At 36.0% G+C, this 23,806-nt stretch overlaps 1 protein-coding gene across 1 annotated transcript; it reads left to right on the forward strand.

Moving 5' to 3' along the window:
• Positions 1-8,758: 8,758 nt before the first annotated feature.
• Positions 8,759-13,619, forward strand: LOC104118914 (uncharacterized). Its single transcript, XM_009630302.4, has 3 exons — positions 8,759-9,100; positions 10,547-10,837; positions 12,135-13,619. The coding sequence occupies exons 1-3, from the start codon at positions 8,951-8,953 to the stop codon at positions 13,299-13,301; spliced, it is 1,608 nt and encodes a 535-aa protein (XP_009628597.1). The 5' UTR covers positions 8,759-8,950; the 3' UTR covers positions 13,302-13,619.
• The last annotated feature ends 10,187 nt before the right edge of the window (positions 13,620-23,806 follow it).

The raw sequence follows: 23,806 nt of genomic DNA on the forward strand, positions 1-23,806 counted from the left end.
GCTCGAACATCCTTCAGCCTTAAATAGTCAAGTGTTCATTTGAATTCGAAGAAATGAGTAATTTTACTCGAAGTAAAGTAGCCCGCAGGCGTAATGGTCGAGTGAGTGCTTGCTCTAACTCGAAATAAAAGTAGCCCATGGGCTTAATAGTCGAGTGAATGATTCAAACTCGATGTAAAAGTAGCCCGTAGGCTTAGCAGTCGAGTGAATGATCCGAACTCGATGCAATGTAGCCCGTAGGCGTAATAGTCAAAGTAGCTCGTAGGCTTAATGATCGAGTGAGTGCTTGCTCGAACTTGAAATAAAAGTAGCCTGTGGGTTTAGTAGTCGAGTGAATGATTCGAACTCAATGACACGTCGCCCATAGGCGTAATGGTCGAGTGAGTGCTTGCTCGAACTCGAAATAAAAATAGCTCGTGAGCTTAGTAGTCGAGTGAATGATTCGAACTCAATGCAATGTCGCCCGTAGGCATAATGGTCGAAGTAGCCCATGGGCTTAATGGTCGAGTGAGTACTTGCTCGAACTCGAAATAAAAGTAACCCGTAGGCTTAGCAGTCGAGTGAATGATTCGAACTCGATGCAATGTCGCCCGTAGGCGTAATGGTCGAAGTAGCCCGTAGGCTTAATGGTCGAGTGAGTGCTTGCTCGAACTCAAAATAAAAGTAGCCCGTAGGCTTAGCAGTCGAGTGAATGATTCGAACTCGATGCAATGTCGCCCGTATGCGTAATGGTCGAAGTAGCCCGTAGGCTTAATGGTCGAGTGAGTGCTTGCTCGAACTCGAAATAAAAGTAGCCCGTAGGCTTAGCAGTCGAGGGAATGATTCGAACTCGATGCAATGTCGCCTGTAGGCGTAATGGTCGAAGTATCCTGTAGGCTTAATGGTCGAGTGAGTGCTTGCTCGAACTCAAAATAAAAGTAGCCCGTAGGCTTAGCAGTCGAGTGAATGATTCGAACTCGATGCAATGTCGCCCGTAGGCGTAATGGTCGAAGTAGCCAGTAGGCTTAATGGTCGAGTGAGTGCTTGCTCGAACTCGAAATAAAAGTAGCCCGTAGGCTTAGCAGTCGAGTGAATGCTTGCTCGAACTCGATCCTATTTGCATAATAAATCTTGAACATAGAACATCGGTAAAGAAGATTGTCTTTGCAAGTCATTATATATGTGTTCCTATTTTGCACCCCGGCTCGGGCCAACTATATAAGCATGGTTCGTTTTGATCATTTGGCTCTTACAACGTTTCATGTTGAGACATTGTTTGTCATGAAATAACGAAGTAACTTCCTTTGCACCGAACTTGATAATCATCACAGATGAGTTCAATGATAAAGTCCCTCAGTATACGAGGTTGATTTTAAAGAGGCCTCGGATACTCATCAGTGGTATCGTTTTTGCTATATGGCTGGTATCGATCTCTGGTCGATTTTTGCTTGGTAGTTCTTTTTGTAACGGACCTAGAAATCAACTGGTCATCTTCGACTCTTATTTTGGATTGATACCGATTGTGCACATCGGTCAAAGTAATAGCTAGGTATTCGGTCAGATTTTGCTTCAGCCGCCGTGAAGCCATCGAGCTCCACTTGTTTAGACCTTGAGTGAAAGCTTGAATAGCCCAATCATCTGTGACTGTTGGCATATCCATTCGTTCCATTTGAAAACGAGATACAAACTCCCTTAGCATCTCGTTATCTTTTTGTATTACCTTGAACAAGTCTGACTTTTTTGGTTTCGACCTTTATGGCTCCGGTATGTGCGTTTACGAAGCAATCTGCAAGCATAGCAAAAGAATCAATAGAGTTATATGGTAAATTATGATACCATACCATTGCCCCCTTTGACAGGGTTTCACTGAAATTTTTCAATAATACAGATTCGATCTCATCATCTTCCAAATCATTGCCCTTGATGGCACACGTGTAAGAAGTGACGTGCTCGTTGGGGTCGGTCATTCCGTTATATTTGGGTATTTCGGGCATACAGAATTTTTTAGGGATTGGTTTTGGGGCTGCACTCGAGAGAAAAGGCTTTTGAATGAATTTTTTTGAATCTAGCCCTTTTATCATTGGTGGAGCTCCCGGGATCTGATCGACCCTGGAATTATATGTTTCTACTTTTTTATCGTCGGCTTCGACTCGTTTTGTGAGTTCCTCGAGCATTTTAGTAATTTTAGGAGTAGTCCCCGATTTTTGCTCATTTGACTTCACTAAGGCTGGTTCCGTTCTGTGGGTGATTTCTCGAAGCCGATTGGGCTCCGGTCTGCTTTGTGCTTGAGTTTGGCTCTGCAACTGAGTTATTGCTACTTGCTGGGCTTGTAACATCTCGAAGATCATCTATAAGCTGACTCTGATCTCCTCCACGTTATGGGTGTCTCGAGCTACAGATCGAGTACCGCCCTGAATATTTTTTTTCGGTTCGGAACGTTGGTTCGCCTCAAGAGCCACTTGTGAATTGACATCTAGCGGTACTTCGACTCGAGTTTTGGTGGCATCGTTAATTCGCCTTCCAGCCCCGTGTGTCAAGTTATTGGTTTCATCTTGAAGGCCGGCTTCGTGGTCGATAGGTAAAGCCATTGCTGATTTGAAGTTATAAACTGGTGTGTACTGTAGATTTATATCAAACAATCACTGTTATCCTTAGCCCCACGGTTGGCGCCAAATTGTTTACCCGAAAATCGGATAAAGTTGAATTTATATATGGTTCTAAGGACACGTGATATAACTTGATACAAATTGTAGAGTGAAATGTAAAAATCTTTCTTCTTGGCAAAATGGAATGAAATACGAAAAATAGAGGAAAGGAAATGTTCCTCCACCCTCAATTAAGCACCCCTCTAAATGTGTTAACATCCCCCTTTTATATTAGAGGGATCCTACTTTTTCTATAATAATAAAAATATGTAGTGGAGGTCCCACGATGAATTATCTTTTCCTTGATTTCTGCCAAGATTCTCTTTCATATTGTGATCGCAACGGCTCTTGTCTGCGAGCTTGATACTGGCTCAAGCTCGGTATTGGATCGAGCCCCCGGTCTAGGTTCGAGCTTGATTCTGCCTTAGGGTATCAATATTCGGGGTGAGTGTTGGTTGGTCTAGGCACCTTCGATAATCTACGCCTTGCCTCGTAGTTCGATTTGGATATGAGCTCGATAATGATTCCGAGCTTACCATTGATCGGTCTTATAGCTCGAAACTCGACGCCCTCACTTCGGACCTCGACCGAGCTTGTCACGTAGATACCCTTTGATCGAAACATCATCATTTCGACCAATCCGTACAACTGAGTCAATCGGTATTGACCGTACACATATATATAGAAGTGTAAATTCTTAAAAATAATGAACATTAATCCTATTTCTTTATGACTTAGTGCTTGAATTCAAATGACTGAATAGTTTGTTAAGGTTGAAAATTTTATTAAACATAATTGTATATTTATATGACATTTATGTCCCTCTTGATAATTTGAAAGCATCTATTGGACATAACGGAAATATGTGTTCTCTTATAGATCTCTTGAGTATGGAAGCATCTTGTGATGACCCGAAAGGTCATCTTTAAATTTAATATTTATTTATATGATCTGAGATCTCGAATAGCACCACTTAGTATTCCTCGACTTGCATGCGCAGTCCGTATATTTTTTCGAAAATCTTTTATGTGAAAATTGATAAAAATGAGAAATAATGCTTTAAAACTTAACTAAGTTGACTTCGGTCAACATTTTTAGCAAACAGACCCGGATCGGTATTCTGACAGTCCCAGTGAGTCCGTATCGTGATTTGGAACTTGAGCGTATGACCGGAATCAAATTCGGAAGTCCCTAGCTTAAATTATTGCCATTTGACGAAAACTAGAAGCTTAAAAGCTTAAAGATTTCAAAGTTTGACCACAAGTTGATTTTTATTAATATCAGGGTCGGAATCTAGTTCTAAAAATGTTCATAGGTCCGTTATGTCATTTTATGACTTGTGTGTAAAATTTGAGGTCAATCAGACTTGATTTGATAGGTTTCGGCATTGAATGTAGAAGTTGAAAATTCTTAAATTCCTTAAGCTTGAATTGGGATATGATTCATGGTTTTAGCGTTGTTTGATGTGATTTGAGGTTTCGACTAAGTTTGTATGATGTTTTAGCACTTGTTGGTGTATTTGGTTGAGGTCCCGGGGCCCTCAGGTGGATTCCGAATGGTTAACGGATCAAAATTTGGACTTAAGAAAAATCTAAAATTTTAGCCTTCTGGTGTAATCGCACCTGCGGATTTTAGACCGCAGGTGCAAGCTCGCAGAAGTGAGCCTGGCCTCACAGAAGCGGAAATTCCATAGAAGCAGACGGGGCGACGTAGAAGCGCGACCGCAGAAGCGGCACACGCATCGCAGAAACGGAAAAGGGGAAGATGAAGCCTCGTCGCAGAAGCGGACGCTTCTTCACAGAAGCGAGCCAGCCCGCAGAAGCGACCACAATCTCCGCGAAAGCGGAACCGCATATGCGGTTAAGTGTCCGCAGGTGCGAAAGCACTAGACAGATTACAAAAACAGAGGGTTCCGATATTTTTGTCATTTTGGACATTTCCAACACGGGTTGAGGCGATTTTTGAGCGAGAATTTACGGAAAAACTTGAGGTAAGTTACTTGTGATCATTGTTAGTCAATAATATTGGATTATCATCGATTATTCTTGCTAGATTACGTGTTTTTGAGGTGAAATTCGAGGATTTGGGCCTAGGGATTTGAAAATAAGATTTGGGAATTTGAAGGTCGAGTTGATGTCGGAATTTGGTAAAATTTATATAGTTGGACTCATGGTTGAATGGGCATTCATATTTTATAATTTTTGTCGAATTCCGAGACGTGAGCCTCAGTGTCAATTTTTTAATTGAATTTCGGATTTTTGATTGGAAAATTTAGTATTTTTATATAGAATTAGTTTCTATAATTCGTATTGAATATATTGAATTGTTTGTGACTAGATTTGAGGCATTCAGACAACAATTCGCAAGGCAAAGGTTTGTTGGAATCTTGAGTTGGTTACAAAGCGAGGTAAGTGTCGTGGTTAACCTTGACTTGAGGGAGTAGGACTTATTTGTCTATTTGCTACGTGATTTAATGTGCGGGTACAACGTATATGTGAGGTGACGAGTACTTATGCGTTGTGGTTGAGTCAAAGCATGCGGGTGGAATTTGATTATTGTGAATAATTGCCTATTTAATTAAGATATTCCTGCTTAAGTTGGAGTATTATTTATTTGATCATTTTTCATGAGATTATTGCTAGTTTAATTATTGTTGAACATTTTGGAAGGTGAAGTCGGTATTCTGGTATTGAATTGATTGATAAGTGTATATCTCCGCATTTAAATACTCTTCCGAATTTATATTATTATTTTCAAGGTAAGAAAGAGTGTAAAAACACGAAGAGTGATGTCGTGCCATTTATATTATTTATATTATCCTTGCCATGGTGAGAAAGAGTGTAAAAGCACGAAGGGTAATGCGTGCCATTTTCAAAGAGAGTAAAAACACGAAGGGTGATGCCGTGCCAGAAGAGATTTAAAGCACGAAGGGTGATGCCATGCCAGAAGAGAGTTAAAGCACGAAAGGCGATGTCATGCCAATCTTATTATTTATTTATAAATTTATGGAAAAAATAAGAGTAAAAGCACGAAGGGTGGTGACGTGTCATTTTCATATTATCAGCTGCTCATTTAATTGTTGATGAATTAATTGGCTGCTACGTGACACTTTTCCTGCTGAAATTATTATATCATCCCCCTTCGCATGTTCCCTCCCAAATTTATAAATTGTTATTTATTGTGTGATTGTTGCTTCGTATTTGTATATACTTGTACATGTTATTTACGTACGTGTCTTGTCATAGCCTCGTCACTACTTCGTCGAGGTTAGACTCGACACTTACGGAGTACATGGGATCGATTGTACTCATACTACACTCTGCACTTCTTGTGCAGATTTTGGAGTTGGTCCCAACAGCATACCATAGACTTGCTCGGATTCAGCTACCCAGAGGAGACTTGAGGTATAACTGCACAGCGTCCGCTGTTTTGAAGTCCCCTTCTATCTTATCTTAGTTGTGTATTATCTTTCAAACAGCTTGAATTTTATTCAGACTTTTATTTGTATTATTCTAATAGCTTGTGCACTTGTGACACCAGATTCAGGGATGTATTTTGATGATTCGGTATGGTCTTCCGCACTTTATCTCAGTAATTGACTTCCTTTTTAATTTAATTTGTTTAAAAATAGTTAAGATTATTCTAATGTTGGCTTGCCTAACAAGTGAAATGTTAGGCGCCATCACGATCCCGAAAATGAGAATTTCGGGTCGTGACACATCTCAACATGCTATAAACACATTTTCTTCCATATATTCGGTGAAAAGGACAAAAATAATCAATGCATACAAAAATGAATATGAGGTGATCTTTTTCTCCTCAAACAAAACTCTATTTGTAGGTCTGAAAGTATATAGATAACTGATTTAACTAATGTTTAGCCGAAAGCATTCTCTCCAAATATTGATAGGTCTCATAATTCGTTTGTAAAAGCTCCACAAAATCCTTTGCTCCAGCTGAAGAAAATCACAATCTATTCGGTAAGTTGTCATTTAATATAAAAAAAAAGAAAAGACAATATTACTGTTCAAAGTAGTAGAGCCATCTCAAGATAGACAAAAAGTCAGACAAATTAACCAAGTAAATAATACTTTTACGTTCCTAGTTTCCCTAATATCATCAATTGTCCATTGGCAAAGGACCAAACGTGTAAAACTTATGCTCATAAGTTTTTGGGTAGATAACATATAATTAAACACTTAAGCTGTTGAAGCATATAGTCGATAAGTACCAATGTGGGATATGAGGAAAGAGGTTTTACAATTAAATTGTACAAAATTGCAACTATTATAAGTGTTTCATCATTAAACTCTCTCCTACTTAATTTATTTTTATTTCACCAAGTATCTTTTGTTTACTAAATATGATGGTGATGTTAAAAAAAAATATTAAGCGAAAAAGCAAAAGAAGAAATAGAAGAAACAGAAATTTGACTACCACTGTTGGTACCTTTCCCAAACTTTGAGTATTGTTCGATATTTTCTTATTAGTATTTAGTGTAGGGATATATTAATTTTATCATATATAAAAATTAGCCATCTTTAAAAGAATAAGAATATTTTTTTTCCTCCATTGAGATGCATACATGAAATTAATCTTTAAAAGAGAATTTATGTGATCAAGAAAATTAAATTACCTCAAGAAGGATTGATGTTTCGTGCATGCGGCAATAGTTGATGAAAACCTATAATTAAAGAGCATAGCAAAAAAATATAACAAAGATATTATAATTGAATCAAGCGCAGAACACTCACCCAATCCCAACAAATTAGCCCTTATTGCCCCGCTCAAAAAGTACCACATAATTATACAAAGAAAAACACCCATAATAAAAAAAAAACCAACAAAGCCCTAGCCCTCATAACCCAAATACAACCATTATTAATTATTATGCGCATAGCAATAAATAAACAAAAAATAGCAAGAAGGAAAGGATACAACAAAAGCAAGACGACATGCTGGCATAATTTATTCTCAATTGAGATAGATATATGGATTAGTCTTAGAGAGACAATTCTTGTAATAAATAAAATTATATTAATGTATAAAAGAATGATATTTCATGCGAGCCGCAAAGCAATGAGGCAACAATGTAACACGTCCAATGTTCCTTTATTTAGGTATTCTTGACTTCTTTGTGCGTGTAAATTTTTTTATGACTATAGGAGTTCAAGATTAGGCAGTAACATATTGTTGTCCAAAAGAAGAAGGCTACTGTACATAGCATCTATTGTCCAAGAAGAAGTAGGCTACTATCCTTTAAACCAAACATAATGGTGGTGAGGAGTAATTCAAAACGATAAAGTCTCAAAGAATTTGATTCAAAAGTAACTTTGTAGACTCGACGTATGTGTAGTTTAAATCGAAAAAGAATTCCAGCCTTAGATGATTTATAATTATATCCTTAAATTATATCAATAATTAAGGCTATAAAAGTCGATCAATATTTCGAGAATATTTTAGTCATTCAACATTTAGTATAAATTATTCGTGTTTTTATAATAATATAGATAAATATAGATATAGATAAATTCAGGCCTTTATAGGTACGTTACAAGCTCAATATTAGGAAGGGTCCAAACCCAAACCTTTTTTCTTTCCTTTTTAATTGGGACTTGGATGTGAATTAATCTAAAATATGTATTTTAATACTATATTCCAACAACTAAAGATAATAGGAGTAATATATATATATATATATGAGAATACCTTATTGAAAAAAGGTATAAATAGCGTCCACAAAAAAATCTCTAACAAAGGAAAAAATTTCGAAATGAAAAATCTTCGGTAGTGAAATGGGATGTAATAAAGAAAGGGATTTAGGCAAAAGAATGCAATAAAGAGAGGCGAAAATGACAAAAAAAAAAAAAATATATATATATATATATATATATATATATATATATAGAAAAGATATAACCTACCACGTAATCATCGTGGTCGGTCATTTTTATTTTCCGAGGTCGGTCATTAGGCTTATCCTAAAATTTAACCTTTTTCTTTCTTTTCTTAATTTCAGCAACCCATAGTGTTCACGCTAAGAAAAAAATAAAAGTCAAAACGTATGAAAAGAATGCGAACAGAAAAATAAATACAAGTACAAGTATAAATAAATACGAAGTGCAGTAGCAGTTGTACGAATCTACAAATTACAGTACGACGGACTTTCCTGTTTAGCAGTGAAGCTAAAGCAAATATACTATTCCCAAAATATACCTCTCTCTCTACCAAGAAACAAACTTTATCCCTTTTTCTAGGTTATTTTTTTGGGTTTATTTGTTGTTTTGGTAATAGAAGCGAAACCCTAGGTTTTGGATCGTTGAAAAATGGCATCTGGATCATCGGGTAGACCAAACAATGGTGGTTTTGATTTCGGGTCGGATGATATTTTGTGTTCTTATGAAGACTTTGCTGCTAATCAAGACCCATCTAATGGAACCCATTCTGATCCTGTGATCGCTCCCAATTCTGCTAAGGTACTCACTATTATTTTTCCCCCTTATTTATGTAATATAAGGTAAAAGTTTTGGGTTAGTTATGCTAGTTGATCTTTAGGGTTTTGAGATTTACGGGGAAATTTAGTGAATTTGCTGTCAGATTATGCTAATAGTTGCTGATTTAGGAATTTGGTACAGATTTTGTGCCTCAAGTGAATGCCCTTGATCAAAGCTAGGTTTATGTTCTTTTTGTGTCGTGTTGCATTTTGCTATTGAAATGAATTTTTTTGCTGGTAAGGAATAGCTGTAACTTGTGCTTTGATTTTTAGGATTGCTTGAGAAAATGAGATACTATATTTTGGAAATAGAGAGAACATTGAAACATATGCTGCTTTAAAGCAAAGGGGGTGAAGAGAGCGTTCTGATACAATTTTTTTATATGGTTATTGGTGTGACCTTGTCTGGTTGGTTGCTAACTGGGTTCTTTCCCTAACTTGATATGTCGGTGGAAAGATGCTTTTAAAATAATGTTGTTAGCATTGTTGTTGGTGGTGCTTGTCATACACTGGGTTATGTGCATTTGTTGAAGAAAGAGTTTTATTTCCATTTCTGATACAGCCTTACCTTCACTTCCATGCTTGCATTTCTGGTGTTATTCATCTTGTTCTTTTCTTGCTCGTATGTTGAACTTTTTCTTGATATCTTTCTTTGCTTCAAAATTTCTAGGAAGTGAGATTATAGAAGAGAAATTATAAAGACTGTTGAGAATCTTTGTGATTTTCAAGAGCCAAAGGTTTACTGACTCAACACTTGGTTAGCAGTTGATTCAGCTAGTAATAGTCATTCTTGATATATTGTCCTGTAAGCTGGGAGCTAAAAGCATTGATGCCTCTCCATTACCTTCCCTTTTCCCAAGTGATGATTTAGCCCCTTCTTCCCTATGGATTCTTCTCCTCTCTTTTTTGAATAAACAAATAATGAAACTGCAAAAACAGGTGACTAAAGTTTGACCAGGATGAGAAGCCGATACTGTCTCATGCCAATCTATGTATGGTATAAGAAGTTGTATTTCATTGAAATCATTTAGCACAGTATTGATTAAATCATTTCGCGCAGTATTGATGGAAAAAAAATCATTTGGTGCACAATATCCTCGGGTTGAACTGGTTTTAATGGTGAAACTTGAGTTTGGGTTTTATCTAGCACGTTGAAAGCGACCATCGAATAGTTGCACTAATGGGCCTTATTTGGACCATTTGGCGTTATCATAAGAATTAAGTTCTACTCCACCATAATGATTATGTAATCTTTGCAAGCATTGTTACAAAGATCCATGCTACTATATTCATCTAATATAACCAATTGGTTTTCTTCATATAGTCGGGAGGCTGTAAAAGTTTGCACACTCAGTATACCTCAATTATAAATTTATAGAAGCGTTGCTTTTTAAGAATTTTAACTTAATTTTGTTCTTGTATTGTGTAGGAGTTCCACAAAAGCAGAATGACAAGGTCATCAATGTTTCCTGCTCCAGCATACAGTCCACCAGAAGAATCTTCCTTCAATCAAGACATGATATGTACTGTTGAGAAGACCATGAAGAAATATGCCGACAATCTCATGCGTTTCCTAGAGGGAATCAGCTCACGCTTGTCGCAGTTGGAATTATACTGTTACAATCTTGATAAGTCTATTGGAGAAATGCGCTCTGATTTAGTTCGGGATCATGGTGAGGCAGATTCAAAACTGAAGGCTCTTGAGAAGCATGTCCAAGAGGTTAGTTCACGGCGTACTGTGGGAGTTCCATAAAGTTAGAGTCTTAAAAGCTTACCACTCCCTTATGTCTTAAATTAGTTTAAAAATTGACTTGTTACTTATATAAGGCAGCCCACATTTCGGTGTAGTTTAACTGAGGGACATATAGGGAAATGTGTTTCTTGGTTCTTTACTTGCAATTAGCAGCTTTATGCCTGCAGAATTTTCTAGGACCTGTAGTCGTGGTATAAGTTTGTGTGGTGAGGATCTGTTTTTACTTTTTAGCTTTAAACTGTGACTGCACTTAGAGAATTTTGTAAACTGGACATCTTCTCCATTAGTTAACATGGCAAGTTGACAAAATTCACTATTATCTGATTTGGGTTGGTGTAGTTTGGAGGAAATTTGGAGGTAGTCTGTTGCGAATAGAATAACTCCCCATTATAACAGAAACAGCAATAATGACGATTCACTTGGAATAGTTTTCTTTCCTATTTTTCTGCAGAGACGTGCTTTTTTGTTGTGTTTGTGCTTGAAGCTCTAGATGCATTTTCTGATATTCTTATACCTTTGAATTTGTGCTTTTGTTGGGTCTAAGGCATATGGATGATTTTGTTCTTGCCCACTGGCAATTTTCAAGTTGCTCTTTGGTGTTCAATGGTTTTTCCATCACATTGTGTCAATAACAACAAACCCAGTGCAATCCTACTCGTGGGGTCTGGGGAGGGTAATGTGTACACATACCTTACTCTTACCTTATGAAGGAAAGGTTGTTTCCGATAGACCCTCGGCTCAAGAACAATGAAAAGGACACAATAAACAAACAGTAACAATGGCAAGGAAATAAGATAACAGAAACAAATAGCACATGTAATAGCAAAGAATTTAGGAATACGAAGCTATAAGAGAAGTGCGAAAACTACCGGCAATAATGCCACATCGTCTAACAACGAGGAACTCGGAATAGGAGAATACAAGACTAGTACTAATACTACTAGTTCGACTAGAAGAGACTCTCGACTACCTGTCAACCCACAACCCTAATTATCGACCTCCACACCTTCCTATCGAGGGTCATGTCCTCGGTAAGCTAAAGTAGTGTCATGTTCTGCCTAATCACCTCTCCCCCGTACTTCCTAAGCCTCTCCTCTGACCCGTCGTGGTCGACATCTCACATCTCCTCACCGGGGCATCGGTGTCTCTCCTCTTCACATGCCCGAACCATCCATTGATTCACATTGTGTCATAACTTAAATAGCTGTTGATTCCATTGAAAAACTTAAATAGTTATTGATTTACTAAACTGCTCTTCCTGCAGGTCCACCGAGCTGTGCAGATTCTAAGAGATAAACAAGAACTTGCTGAAACTCAAAAGGAGCTGGCCAAGCTTCAGCTTGCACAGAAAGACTCTACTTCATCCAGCAATTGTCAGCAGAATGAGGAGAAGAATGCTCAACACTTGTCTGATGCTAAAAAAAGTGATAACTCACATGAAGTGCATGGACAGCAACTGGCTCTTGCACTACCTCATCAAGTGGCACCCCAGGCTTCTCTTACTAACCGTCCTGTGGAGCAGCCACAACAACTACCGGTGCAGCCTCCGCAACCAATTCCATCCCAAAGTATGCCCCCGTCACAAGGATATTATTTACCCCCTCCTCAGATGGTAAATCAACAAGCTCCAACTCAGTTGTCTCAAGGACAGTATTTGTCATCTGACTCCCAGTATCGAAATCCTCAAATGCAAGTACCACCACAGCCAGCGCCACCTCAGGTGAATCAGACACCACAAGTCCAGTCAATGCCCCAGTATCAGCAGCAGTGGGCCCAACAGGTACCACAACAGGTTCAACATTCACAAATACCAAGTATGCAACAGCAAGCTAGACCTACATCACCTGCTGTTTATCCCTCTTATCCGCCCAGTCAGCCTAATCCTACTCCTGAGACGGCGCCCAATAGTATGCCAATGCAAGTGCCATTTTCTGGAATATCTCAACCAGTTGCTAGCCGTCCCGAAGCAATGCCTTATGGGTATGATAGGTCTAGTAGGCCCCTTCAGCAACAGCCTGCGCCGCCACATCTTAAACCTTCATTTGGTGCAGTGGGCGATGGGTATGCAGCTAGTGGAGCTCATCCAACACTCTCTCCAGGAAATGCATATGTGATGTATGATGGTGAAGGCACAAGGGGCCATCCACCACCACAACCAAATTTCTCACAAAGTGGTTATCCTCCCTCCAGCTTCCCTCCCCAAAATCCGCAGCCTACCCCCAGTGCAAATCTGATGGTTCGTCCACCTCAGTTGGTGCGCAACCATCCATACAATGAGCTGATTGAAAAGCTAGTGAGTATGGGCTACCGCGCTGATCATGTTGTTAATGTGATCCAAAGGCTTGAGGAAAGTGGTCAGCCTGTCGATTTTAATGCTGTCTTAGACAGGTTGAATGGACATTCATCTGGTGGTTCTCAGAGAGGATGGTGAGGTTAAGTGATCAGGCCCAGCTTTTCTAGTTGTGTTTCATGATTGGTCTGAAAAACTAAAGAGTAAAAGTGCATTGTGACTCGAAAACCAATCTATTGCTGAATAAGGAGTCACGTTCGTAGCCTGAATCTGGTATATATGAGATCTTTAGATGCATTGTATATTTGTTATGTCTTCCGAAGCTTTGTTATTTTAACATGCAAACTTCTGAAGCTTTGTTATTTTACCTGCAAACTTCTGAACCTCTGCTATTAGTTGTAAGGGAACTGATCTAACCTCTGTTTGAAATAGAAATTGCTCTTGTATCCTTTATTGATATATGACTAGCTGACAATAGGTTTACGATCTAGATAATCAGTTACAAATTGTCTACTATTTAAATAATCAACCGCGATGAGTTAGGATGGGAAAATGGAGATAAGAAATGTGTATCCGCAAAATCATTTTCAGGATTCGCTTCAAGGTTTTCAGATTTGATGCTTGTGAAAAATTTAAACTTAATGTATCAAGATTTGTCACATATTAGTTTCGATCCTTTGGAATAGGTTAATGAAGAGAAGCTTTTAATGTGTCATTCCAGAATTGTAAGTGTTCTCACTGGCTGCTGCACCCGAAAAATTCTTCCTCAAATCTGCTGAACCGAATTTTACAAAAGAAAAAGTCCAAAGAGTAGACAATTTTCGAAGAAAATTAAAGCATATGGCTTAGTAACAGTTTAAGATGAATTAATGGTCCTGACTTTAAGAACTTCTTCAATGGTCAAAGTTCTATATATGTTGTAAATGATTTTTTTGTTAAGGAGATCGTCATAGGATGTGTAGTTATGTATCATGGTGTGTATATTATATTTTCAATAAATACTACTTAAGTTGTTTTAGGGCTTAAATACTAAGTTAGTGAGCCTTGTTATCCCCATGTCATAAAAAAGTCTAGACATTAATGTTGAATTTGGGATTTGCCTTATATTAATAATATCATAAAGAATAGTCGCATAACCCAATTAGTAAATGAATATAAGGCTTAAAATTTAAATCCTGTAATGATACTCTTTGTTCAACACGGACATTGTATCATGAAGTTAATTACAAGTTTTCCGTTTAATTTAAGTTATCTGATTATTGAAAGAGTAGAATAATTGGTGGGAGGGAAACACTGGAACATGAAATTAGTGCGTGAAAGTTTGTTTTAGACTTTAATTCCAGATAGCAATGACTAATGCCACTTATATATATATTACTTTTCCCCAGATATTCCCTACAATTTATATTACTTTTGCCCAAAATTTTAAATTTGCATAATATCAAAAAATAATAATCAATATTTTAATTGAAACAAAAATTCATACGCGTTAATCCATGTATCGTGAATCTCTATTGTGTTTTTGTTGCCTTTACGTATAATTTTGTAAATGAAGAAATTCAAATATACATCATACGCACAGTATGATTTAGAGCTGATAACAAGAAGAATGAAGATTGCAGATAGAAGAATGCATCAGCCGAAAAGAAGAAGAAGAAAAGAAAGAAGATGAAGAGCAGAGGAGAGATCGATTTAGAAATGAAAGAGAGAAGTTACTTCATTGATTAATTTCTAAATACACCTACATGTATATATATAATCAGAGAATTCCCAATAACTCTAAGAGTGCTGCATTAACTAGTTATAACCGTGTAACTAACTTCTTGACCTTGTAAGATGAGTTACTAACTCATTTATCTATCCTTCATATTTCTGTCATTATACTCAATACTCCTCCTCAAGCTAGGTGGAGTAAAGATTTTAAGTAATCCTAGCTTGGACCTTAGATATATGTGTTAAACCTTGCTTAGTCCCTTTGTAAGAATGTTTGTTGGCTGTTCTTTGGTACTGATGTATTCTATCTTCACAAGTCCTTGTTGTATCTCCTCTCTTATAAAATGATAGTCTATCTCAATATATTTTGTTCTTTCGTGGAAAACTGGGTTTGCTGTAATTTGGATTGCAGCTTTACTGTCACTGTAAATAGTTACTTGAAGTTCAAACTTGAGACCAATTTCTTTAAGCATTCCTAATAACCATGTCAACTCTGCTACTATTGAAGCCATGCTTCTATATTCAGATTCATAAGAATTTCCTGAGATTGTGGTTCGTTTCTTTGATTTCCAAGATACTGTTGAATCCACAATCTTCACTAGAAAACCTATGATAGATTTTCTTGTTTGTGGACATGCTGCCCAGTGAGCATCATAAAATGATGTAATTTTATCTTGAGGTTTATTGGATAGGAGTACATCTAGGCCGGGCTCATTCTTGATATAATTAACTATTCTTTGAGCTACTTCCATGTGTGACCTTTTTGGTTGCTGCAAATATTGGCTTAGATTATGTACATTGAAGCCTATGTCAGGCCTTGTGACTGTGAGATATAGTAGTTTTCCAATAAGTCTTTGGTATGGTCCTCGATCAGTTAGGACTTCATATCAGATTGTTGTCCATAGGTGTACCTGCTGGTTTTGCAGCTGAGAGTCCAAGTTCAGAAAATAATTCTAATGCATATTTTCTTTGATGAATTAGGATTCCTTTGTCTCATCTTGCAAATTTAATCCCAAGAAAGTATTTTAATTCTCTCAAGTCCTTCATCTTAAATGTAGTGCATTCTTGGTATCTTCTATGAGATCCAACCTATCACTTGTTATTAACATGTAATCAACATAAATAAGGTCCATTGTAGTGCCTTTGTCTGTCCTCTTAATGAATAGAGAGTGATCAAATTGACTCTGACTAAACTGAAAACTGAACAAAGCTTCTATCAATTTTGTATTCCACTGTCTTGGTGCCTGTTTTAATTCATAGAGGGATTTTATGAGTCTACACATTTTTAGTCTCCCGCTGACTCTAAAATCCATATGGCAGTTCCATGTATAGTTCATCAATAAGGTCTACTTGTAAGAAGGCATTATACATATCCATTCGGTGTATATGCCAACCTCTTGTAGCTGCTATAGACATAATTGATCTGGTTGTCACCATCTTGACTACAGGAGAAAAAGTCTCCTGGTAGTCTATGCCTTCTTGTTGACTGTAGCCTTTTGCTACAAGTCTTGCCTTAAATCTTTCTACTTCATTTGTTTCCTTATATTTAATCTTGTATATCCACTTACAGCCAATTAGTGTCTTTCCTTTTGGTAAACTTACAATCTCCCATGTATGATTTTCTTGCAGTGCATTAAACTCTACCTGCATAACTTCAATCCTGTCTAGATCTTGAGCTGCCTCAGCATAAGATTGAGGTTTTGTGATGGATGAAAAAACTTATAGAAATGTATTATATTCTGGTGAGATCTGATCATAGGAAATGAAGTCTGAGATTGGATAAGTAGTATTGTTATGTAAGCTAAGTGATATGAAGTCCTTTTTTCCATATAGGTGGCTTTGAATTTCTTGTTGACTTCCTAGTAGGTTCAGCTCTTTGTTTTGATCTTGGCACGGGTTGAGTAGGCAATGGTTGAGTTGTTAGTGTTATAATGGACTGTAGCAAAGGTTGTGTGTCTATATTGGTCTGAGATTGTAATATAGGTTATGTTTCTGAAGTAGTCTTAGCTGAAGACAATGATGGGTTGGTAGCTGGTGGTGGTTGTGCTGCCTTATTGTTTCCACTCGATCTTCTGTCAGAAGACTCTTGTAGTTCCAACTGGTAGGTTGTGTTCATCTACTAGAGACATCTCAGACATAATGTTAGTAAATATTGGAATCTTCGCAGTATTCCATTTAAATGGAAATTCACCTTCCCTGAAACTAACATCCATGTTGACAAAAAAAACACTTGTTATTAAGATCATATAGAATATAACCTTTTTATACCTCTAAGTATCCCATTAAACTAAAGTTTATCAGTTTCAGCAATGTTCTTGGCATGGCATAGGCATTCTATTATTCTTAAATGACTAAGAAAAGGTTTCCTGTTATACATTTTTTTTCATATGGAGATACTTTAATCACAAATGAAGGCAGTCTATTAATCAAATATACAACAATTTGGACACGGTATCCCCAAAATTTCAGAAGAATATTTGCTTGAAACCTGATTGATTTTGTTATTTTTAGAATGTGTCTATGTTCTCTTTCTGCTATGCCATTTTCCTGGGGTGCACATGACCTTTGGTGTATTATACCTAATTGTTTGAATATATTGTTACATACATCATTAAGAAACTCAGTGCCATTGTCTGAACTAACAACTTTAACCATCATATTGAACTGAGTTTGAACATATTTTACAAAGAATGGAATAATAGTGCAGCCATTAGATTTTAGTTTTAACAAGTAGACTCATGTCATTCTAGTGAAATCATCAACCATGGTTAGAAAGTATTTATTTCCATCAAAAGTTTGAACTTTGTAAGGCACCCATACATCCATGTGAACAAGATCAAATTTAGCAGTATTTTTACTTAAGCTAGTAGGGAAAGGTAGTCTACATTATTTTGCACATGGACATATACTACATTTGTTGAGAGCATCTGATATAATCTGATTGTTAGCATGTAGTATTTTATTTAAAGTTGTACTAGATAAATGGCCAAATCTCATATTCCATAGTTTTATTTCTTGTTCACTAACACCGCTTGATGCACTTTTAAGCTGGTCTCTCCAAATTTTTCAGTAGACTGGTTTATTAGCAGGTATATGCCATCACACTCCTTACCAATTTCTTTCACCTTGCCACTGCAAAGATCCTGAAACACACAAAATTTAGGATAAAAAACAGCCACACAGTTTAGTTATTTTGTTGCATAAGAGACTGACATAAGATTATACTTGAACTGAGGCAGTAGAAACACATTAGTTAAAGTACTGTTACCAGAAATTGTGCTTGAACCAATGTGTTACTTGTGATACATCACCATTTGTTGACTGCATATTTTTTGAGTTTGTACTTTTTAACAGAGAGACCTTGTTTAGCATGCTTATATCAAACATCATGTGGTTTGTGGTACCAGCGTCAATAATCCAATCTCTAAGAATTTTTGATACTAGCATGCCTTACTACTGCTAATACTTATTTCTTTACCTACTACATTAGCTGAGGAACCTGTATGAGAATTTGCACTTTGCTGCTAATTTTCGTTAAGTAGTTGAACAATCTGTTCATATTGAGTCTGAGTGAAAGCACATGCTCCGGTTTGAGTTATCAGCCCTAGGAACTGATTTATTTGATCCATTTGTGCAGGTGTGTCTGTGTAGTGAACTTTGTTGGCTTTATTGTTTTCTTGATTATCAAGCCATGTTAGCTGATCACTTGTTTCTTCTGAAAACACATTGTAAGCAGCATATGACCCTTCTAGGCCTCATTTTCTCTTGAACTTGGGACTCTTGGGGATATCCTTTCAGTTTATAGCAGTTTTTTCTGATGTGATTTCTCGTCTTGCAGTAATCACAATACATGTTATTGTTTTTTTTAAACTTCTGGTTTTGATATCCTGTCTAAGAATACATAGCAGTAGGATCAAGAGTGGGCATAATACCCAATAAACCGACTGAGCTAGAGACTATCCCCATTGCCCTTTGTGATTCATCACTGATTATCATAGCATAGGCTTGATTCACTAAGGGTAGTGGTGCCATCAGAAGGTTTTGACTCCTAGCTTGTAGATAGTTATCATTCAGCCCCATTAGAAACTAATATAGTTTCTCTCATTGGAGATAGGCTACAAACTCTCTTGACTTATCACATTTGCATCCTGGTAGTGGCACTAATGCCTCTAACTCAACCCACAACTCTTTCAACTTTGTGAAATAAGTTGCCACATAAGTTGTTCCTTGAGTTAGTCTTACAATTTCTTGATGTAGGCTAAATGATCTTGATCCATCCACCTTATTGAACCTTTCTTTCATATCTTCCCAAACATCTTGAGCATTATCTGCATACACCGTTCCCCCAATAAATTACTAGACACAGTGTTCATTATCCAAGATTAAACTACAATATTACACCTTTCGCACTGGTACCAGAATTCTTTTCTAAAGTTTTCTTTCTTCCCAAGATCCATCAACAAATCCCAACTTATTTCTTCCTAGCAGGGCTATTCTCATGAACTTGCTCCATACAGAATAATTTTCTGAACCAGTTAATTATAAAGAGACAAGAGAAATATCACTTACATCAGTTGAATGTAGATACAAGGGATGGTTATGATCCATGACTGGTATGATTCCAGGTGCAAATTGAGTTCCATTTGCATCAATCTGAACAACAGTTGGTAAGGTTCCAGTTGTGATTCCCAAATTCTCAAAATTATCGATTGTTATTTTTCAAAAGATTGCACTACTTTCCAGAATTGTAATTAATCAACAATACTTTTTTCAATACAGATTTCCAAAATGCAGATTCTCGGAACTTTTAAGACTTGAAGAAAATTTGACAGAACTGGAAGTTTCAAGAACAAGAACTTTTAGTTTTGCAGAAGTGATTGGATTCTACTGCTCTGATACCATAAAGAAATTCAAATATACATCATGAGCATAGTATGATTTAGAGACAAAGAGAATGAAGGTTGCAGATAGAAGAATGCATTAATTGAAAAGAAGAAGATGAAGAAGAGAAAGAGGAGAGATCGATTTAGAAATGAAAGAGGGAAGTTACTTCATTGATTAATTTTTGAATACACCGACATGTATATATAGAATCGGAGAATTCCCTGCAGCTCTAAGAGTGCTGCATTGACTAGTTATAACCGTGTAACTAACTTAACTAACTCCTTGACCTTGTAATATGAGTTACTAACTCAGCTATCTATCCTTCACATTTATGTCATTATACTCAATAGTAAAGCATGCAAGATCTCTTAGTAAGTCATTGTTGGCATATTATGCGCCCATGAACACAAATAACATAGCCAATGTGATCCTAAAAGTGAGGTTGTGGAGGTTGAGGTATACGAAAACCTTATTCCTACCTTGTTTGACGTAGAAAAGCTATTTCGAATAGACACTCGGCTCAAGAACAACATTTTCTTAGGCTGATGAAGACTATTCACGTAAAACAGCATTATAGTGACTAATTTCTATTTCATGTATTTTGAATCTCTATTTTGTTTTTGTTGGGACGAGAAGTATTATGATTTATGTGTATTAGTCTCATGTATAGTCTTGTATCTTTCAATAAAATGGATGGATGAAATAGATTAGGTGAAAGAGAAACAAAAAGAAATTTCGAATTCTTTGAAAGTGTCAATAGCGTAAGACGTGTTGGTTTTTCTTGAAAATTTCCATATAATTTCATAACGGTGGTAGCTTCAACAACTCCAACCACTTTCCACATGAACTTGTTACAAAGGCCATTAGTGAAAAGATTTTACGCGGCGTTTGACTTTTGTAATCTAATAATTAGTATGTGATAGTATTTCATACAAATAATAATCAACCTCATTGCAAGTACCGAGTAATAATTATGTTTAAATTTCAGACAATAACTTTGATTATGACTTCATTGATTAGGGCATTTGGAAAATGCTTTTGAAGTGACATGTATCTAATGGACATGACTTACGCCCCTTTCTATTTTGTTCATCTTTTCATATTAAAATGTTTGAATTTGTGTAATTTTCAAAGTACTACCTCTAAATGTAATGAAAATTAAAGGGTACATTTTTTACCCCAAAAAAGAATATTGAAGGGTATTTTTTTTTCTCAATTATAAATATGTACTCTATTTACCAATTATAAATATAAAATAAGTAAATAATAATTAAACATATTTAATAATAACCTAATCACAGTGTAATTCATAGCTTATTTTGTTGGACAATGATAATTGCATAATTAGATATATATATTTTTTTTTAATAATACTATTTATTAGTTATCAAAAATTAATTTAACACTTATTACGTGAACAAGTATATAAAGCTTTAAAGAATGAAACAACCCTTTCCACTTCCTCCAATGGCATGTGTGTAAAAATTTATACATTTATGACGTTTACACTCAATCATATTAATAATTTATAATTAAATGATACTAAAATAAAGATAAATATAAATTAACTATAATTTACTGATAACTGTATTTATAAAGATAATTATTATAAATTTATTGAATTGGTACAAAGTACAAACACTCACAGTTAATTTTACCTCAACCCCCCTCCTTAAAAAAGGAGGCCATATACTTTTTTCACAAAAAAAGAGGAGATCTTCCTATATTGTCCACTCAAAGATAGAAAGCAGAAAGTGATACAGAGAAGATTAGAGTGACCTTTGCCCAAGAATGACATGAATAAATCGAGAAATGATATAAAAAGAGACATATATGATTTAAGTTTTATGAGTTCAATCTTTAAAATTTTAGGCATTGAACTTATTATAATTTTAAAATTATGAATTCTACTTTCTAGTCTAATTTTATGCAATTTTAATGGAAATTTCTTTTCTTTTTTTTAAAAATACTGGATTCATGATCCTATGCTGCATCTGCCCCGGATATAGAGAGTAATACTACTATAAAACCCCAAGTAATCGTTAGTTTGTCGGGTACTTTTTTTATATTGGACTATGCGGTTATGATCAATATTAGAAACGAAGACGCCCTTTGCTTTTAACTTGTATGACTATAATTTTTCAAAAGATGTACGATTTATTTATCGAACTTCTTTTCCCGGAGAAGAAGCAATGACAGTATCTGGGGAATAAGTATTGGCTAACTCTGTGCCAGTAGCCGCGGTAATACAGAAGATGCAAGCGTTATCCGGAATGATTGGGCATAAAGCGTCTGTAGGTGGCTTTTTAAGTCCGCCGTCAAATCCCAGGGTTCAACCCTGGACAGGTGGTGAAAACTACCAAGCTGGAGTACGGTAGGGGCTGAGGGAATTTCCGGTGGAGCGGTGAAATATGCGTAGAGATCGGAAAAAACACCAACGGCGAAAGCACTCTGCTGGACAGACACTGACACTTAGAGACGAAAACAGGCATAAAATTTTTACTTCGAGTTGTAATTTGATCTAATTTTGTTCGCTGCAACTTAAATGAGAAATGCACCTTAGTTATTATTAGGAAAAAAGGAAAAGAAAAGAATTACAAGTTTTTCTCCCCTTTTCAAAAGTTTACTGGTCTTATGACCACTCTTCAGTCTTCAGTTTTGGCTTGCACTTTTGAAGGAACATTTTACTCTTTGTTTAGGGCATCAAGCTAAGGTTCAAGTCTTTTTCCTTTAATATCTCTATTCTGCTTTCTTATTCCTCCCCCTTAATTTTATATTAAAAAGCTCAGATCTAAAGTATACAATTAATATTTTTAGTAGTAGGGTGTTGCATCAGGCATGTGCTGCCCATCAATCTGGCTTTTGATGGATTTTCATTTCCTAATTCCTGCCTCCCATCAGTGAAACAATATACTTTCAAAAATATGCCAACTGACAATCAGAAGGGGAAGTGTTCCTACCAGAATTTTATTTTCTCCAATACTTTTGTTTTTTATGATGTTCTGTATTTCTTTTTGGCTCTTAATTCGAACATGTGTCACGTAACACCCATTAAAGAGGAAAGAGTTTCCTAACAGAATTTATTTAAATTCGAGGTTTGAACTCGACGCTTTGATAAGGGTGGAGGGATCCAATCGAAGTTTCACTTGAGCTTACGCAACAAAGTAAGTCTACAAGTCATTGCATATGTCTGATTTCTTTTTCGTAGTGAGAACTTAGAATGTTATAGGCAGTTCCTGCAAGGTTACAATAAATAATGGTATTTTTTGTACAAAATTGGCATTCTCATTCTAAGGTGATTCAAGTAGTTTTTTTGTTAATAGATAATCTAAGTTCAAATCAAATATTGGTTTTATTGATTGAAGAACTTAATTGTTAAACCATGATGACGATGATGATGCTTACTTTACCTGTAGCTAAAGAGTGAGTTCAACTTCTCTATAATAATCTCGTTTGTTGAATTTTTTTGATTGTTATAGCACAATATTGTTATAGAGAAACATATATTATAACATATATAACATAAAAATTGCTTCCAAAGAAAATATATTTGTTATAATAAGATGTTATTATAGAAGATGATTGTTATAAAAAAAATTGACTTTATTATGGAAAAAAAGGAAAATCGTAAAACTGATTAATAAAGGTCTCATTTTGATTAATTTAAGTGATTTTCTATTCCCTGAGAGTTCATCTTTCAATCTATCTCTTCAAACAAACAAACTATATTATCAACACCAAAAATAAAAAAGAGAAATTGTTGTAAAGTAATTAACGTATAGTAGCGAAAAATATACACGAATATTCCTCTCTTTGAGAGAATATTGTAAGACGAAAACGTTAATACTCTTTTAACTTTTCTTCAAAAAAATAAACTGAAAAAAATAAACTAACAAATTCATTTCCAAGGAGAGGATTGCTATTTTTAGTAAAAGGTGGCTGCCGAAAAACAGTGGATCGGTCTGAAACTACATTACGTAGAGGTGTATATGGTTCGATTTGGATCGATTTTTCCCTAAAAAGAAATTAAACTAAGTGAGTCGATTTTC

This window comes from Nicotiana tomentosiformis, chromosome 7 (assembly GCF_000390325.3).
Source record: "Nicotiana tomentosiformis chromosome 7, ASM39032v3, whole genome shotgun sequence".
Taxonomy (NCBI): Eukaryota; Viridiplantae; Streptophyta; class Magnoliopsida; order Solanales; family Solanaceae; genus Nicotiana; species Nicotiana tomentosiformis.

Excerpts from the sequence above, each read along its gene's own strand:
- LOC104118914 (XM_009630302.4), top strand. The coding sequence starts at position 8,951 with ATGGCATCTGGATCATCGGGTAGACCAAACAATGGTGGTTTTGATTTC. Across the intron at positions 9,101-10,546 it reads TCGCTCCCAATTCTGCTAAG|GAGTTCCACAAAAGCAGAAT; the intron begins GTACTCACTATT and ends TGTATTGTGTAG. Across the intron at positions 10,838-12,134 it reads TTGAGAAGCATGTCCAAGAG|GTCCACCGAGCTGTGCAGAT; the intron begins GTTAGTTCACGG and ends CTCTTCCTGCAG.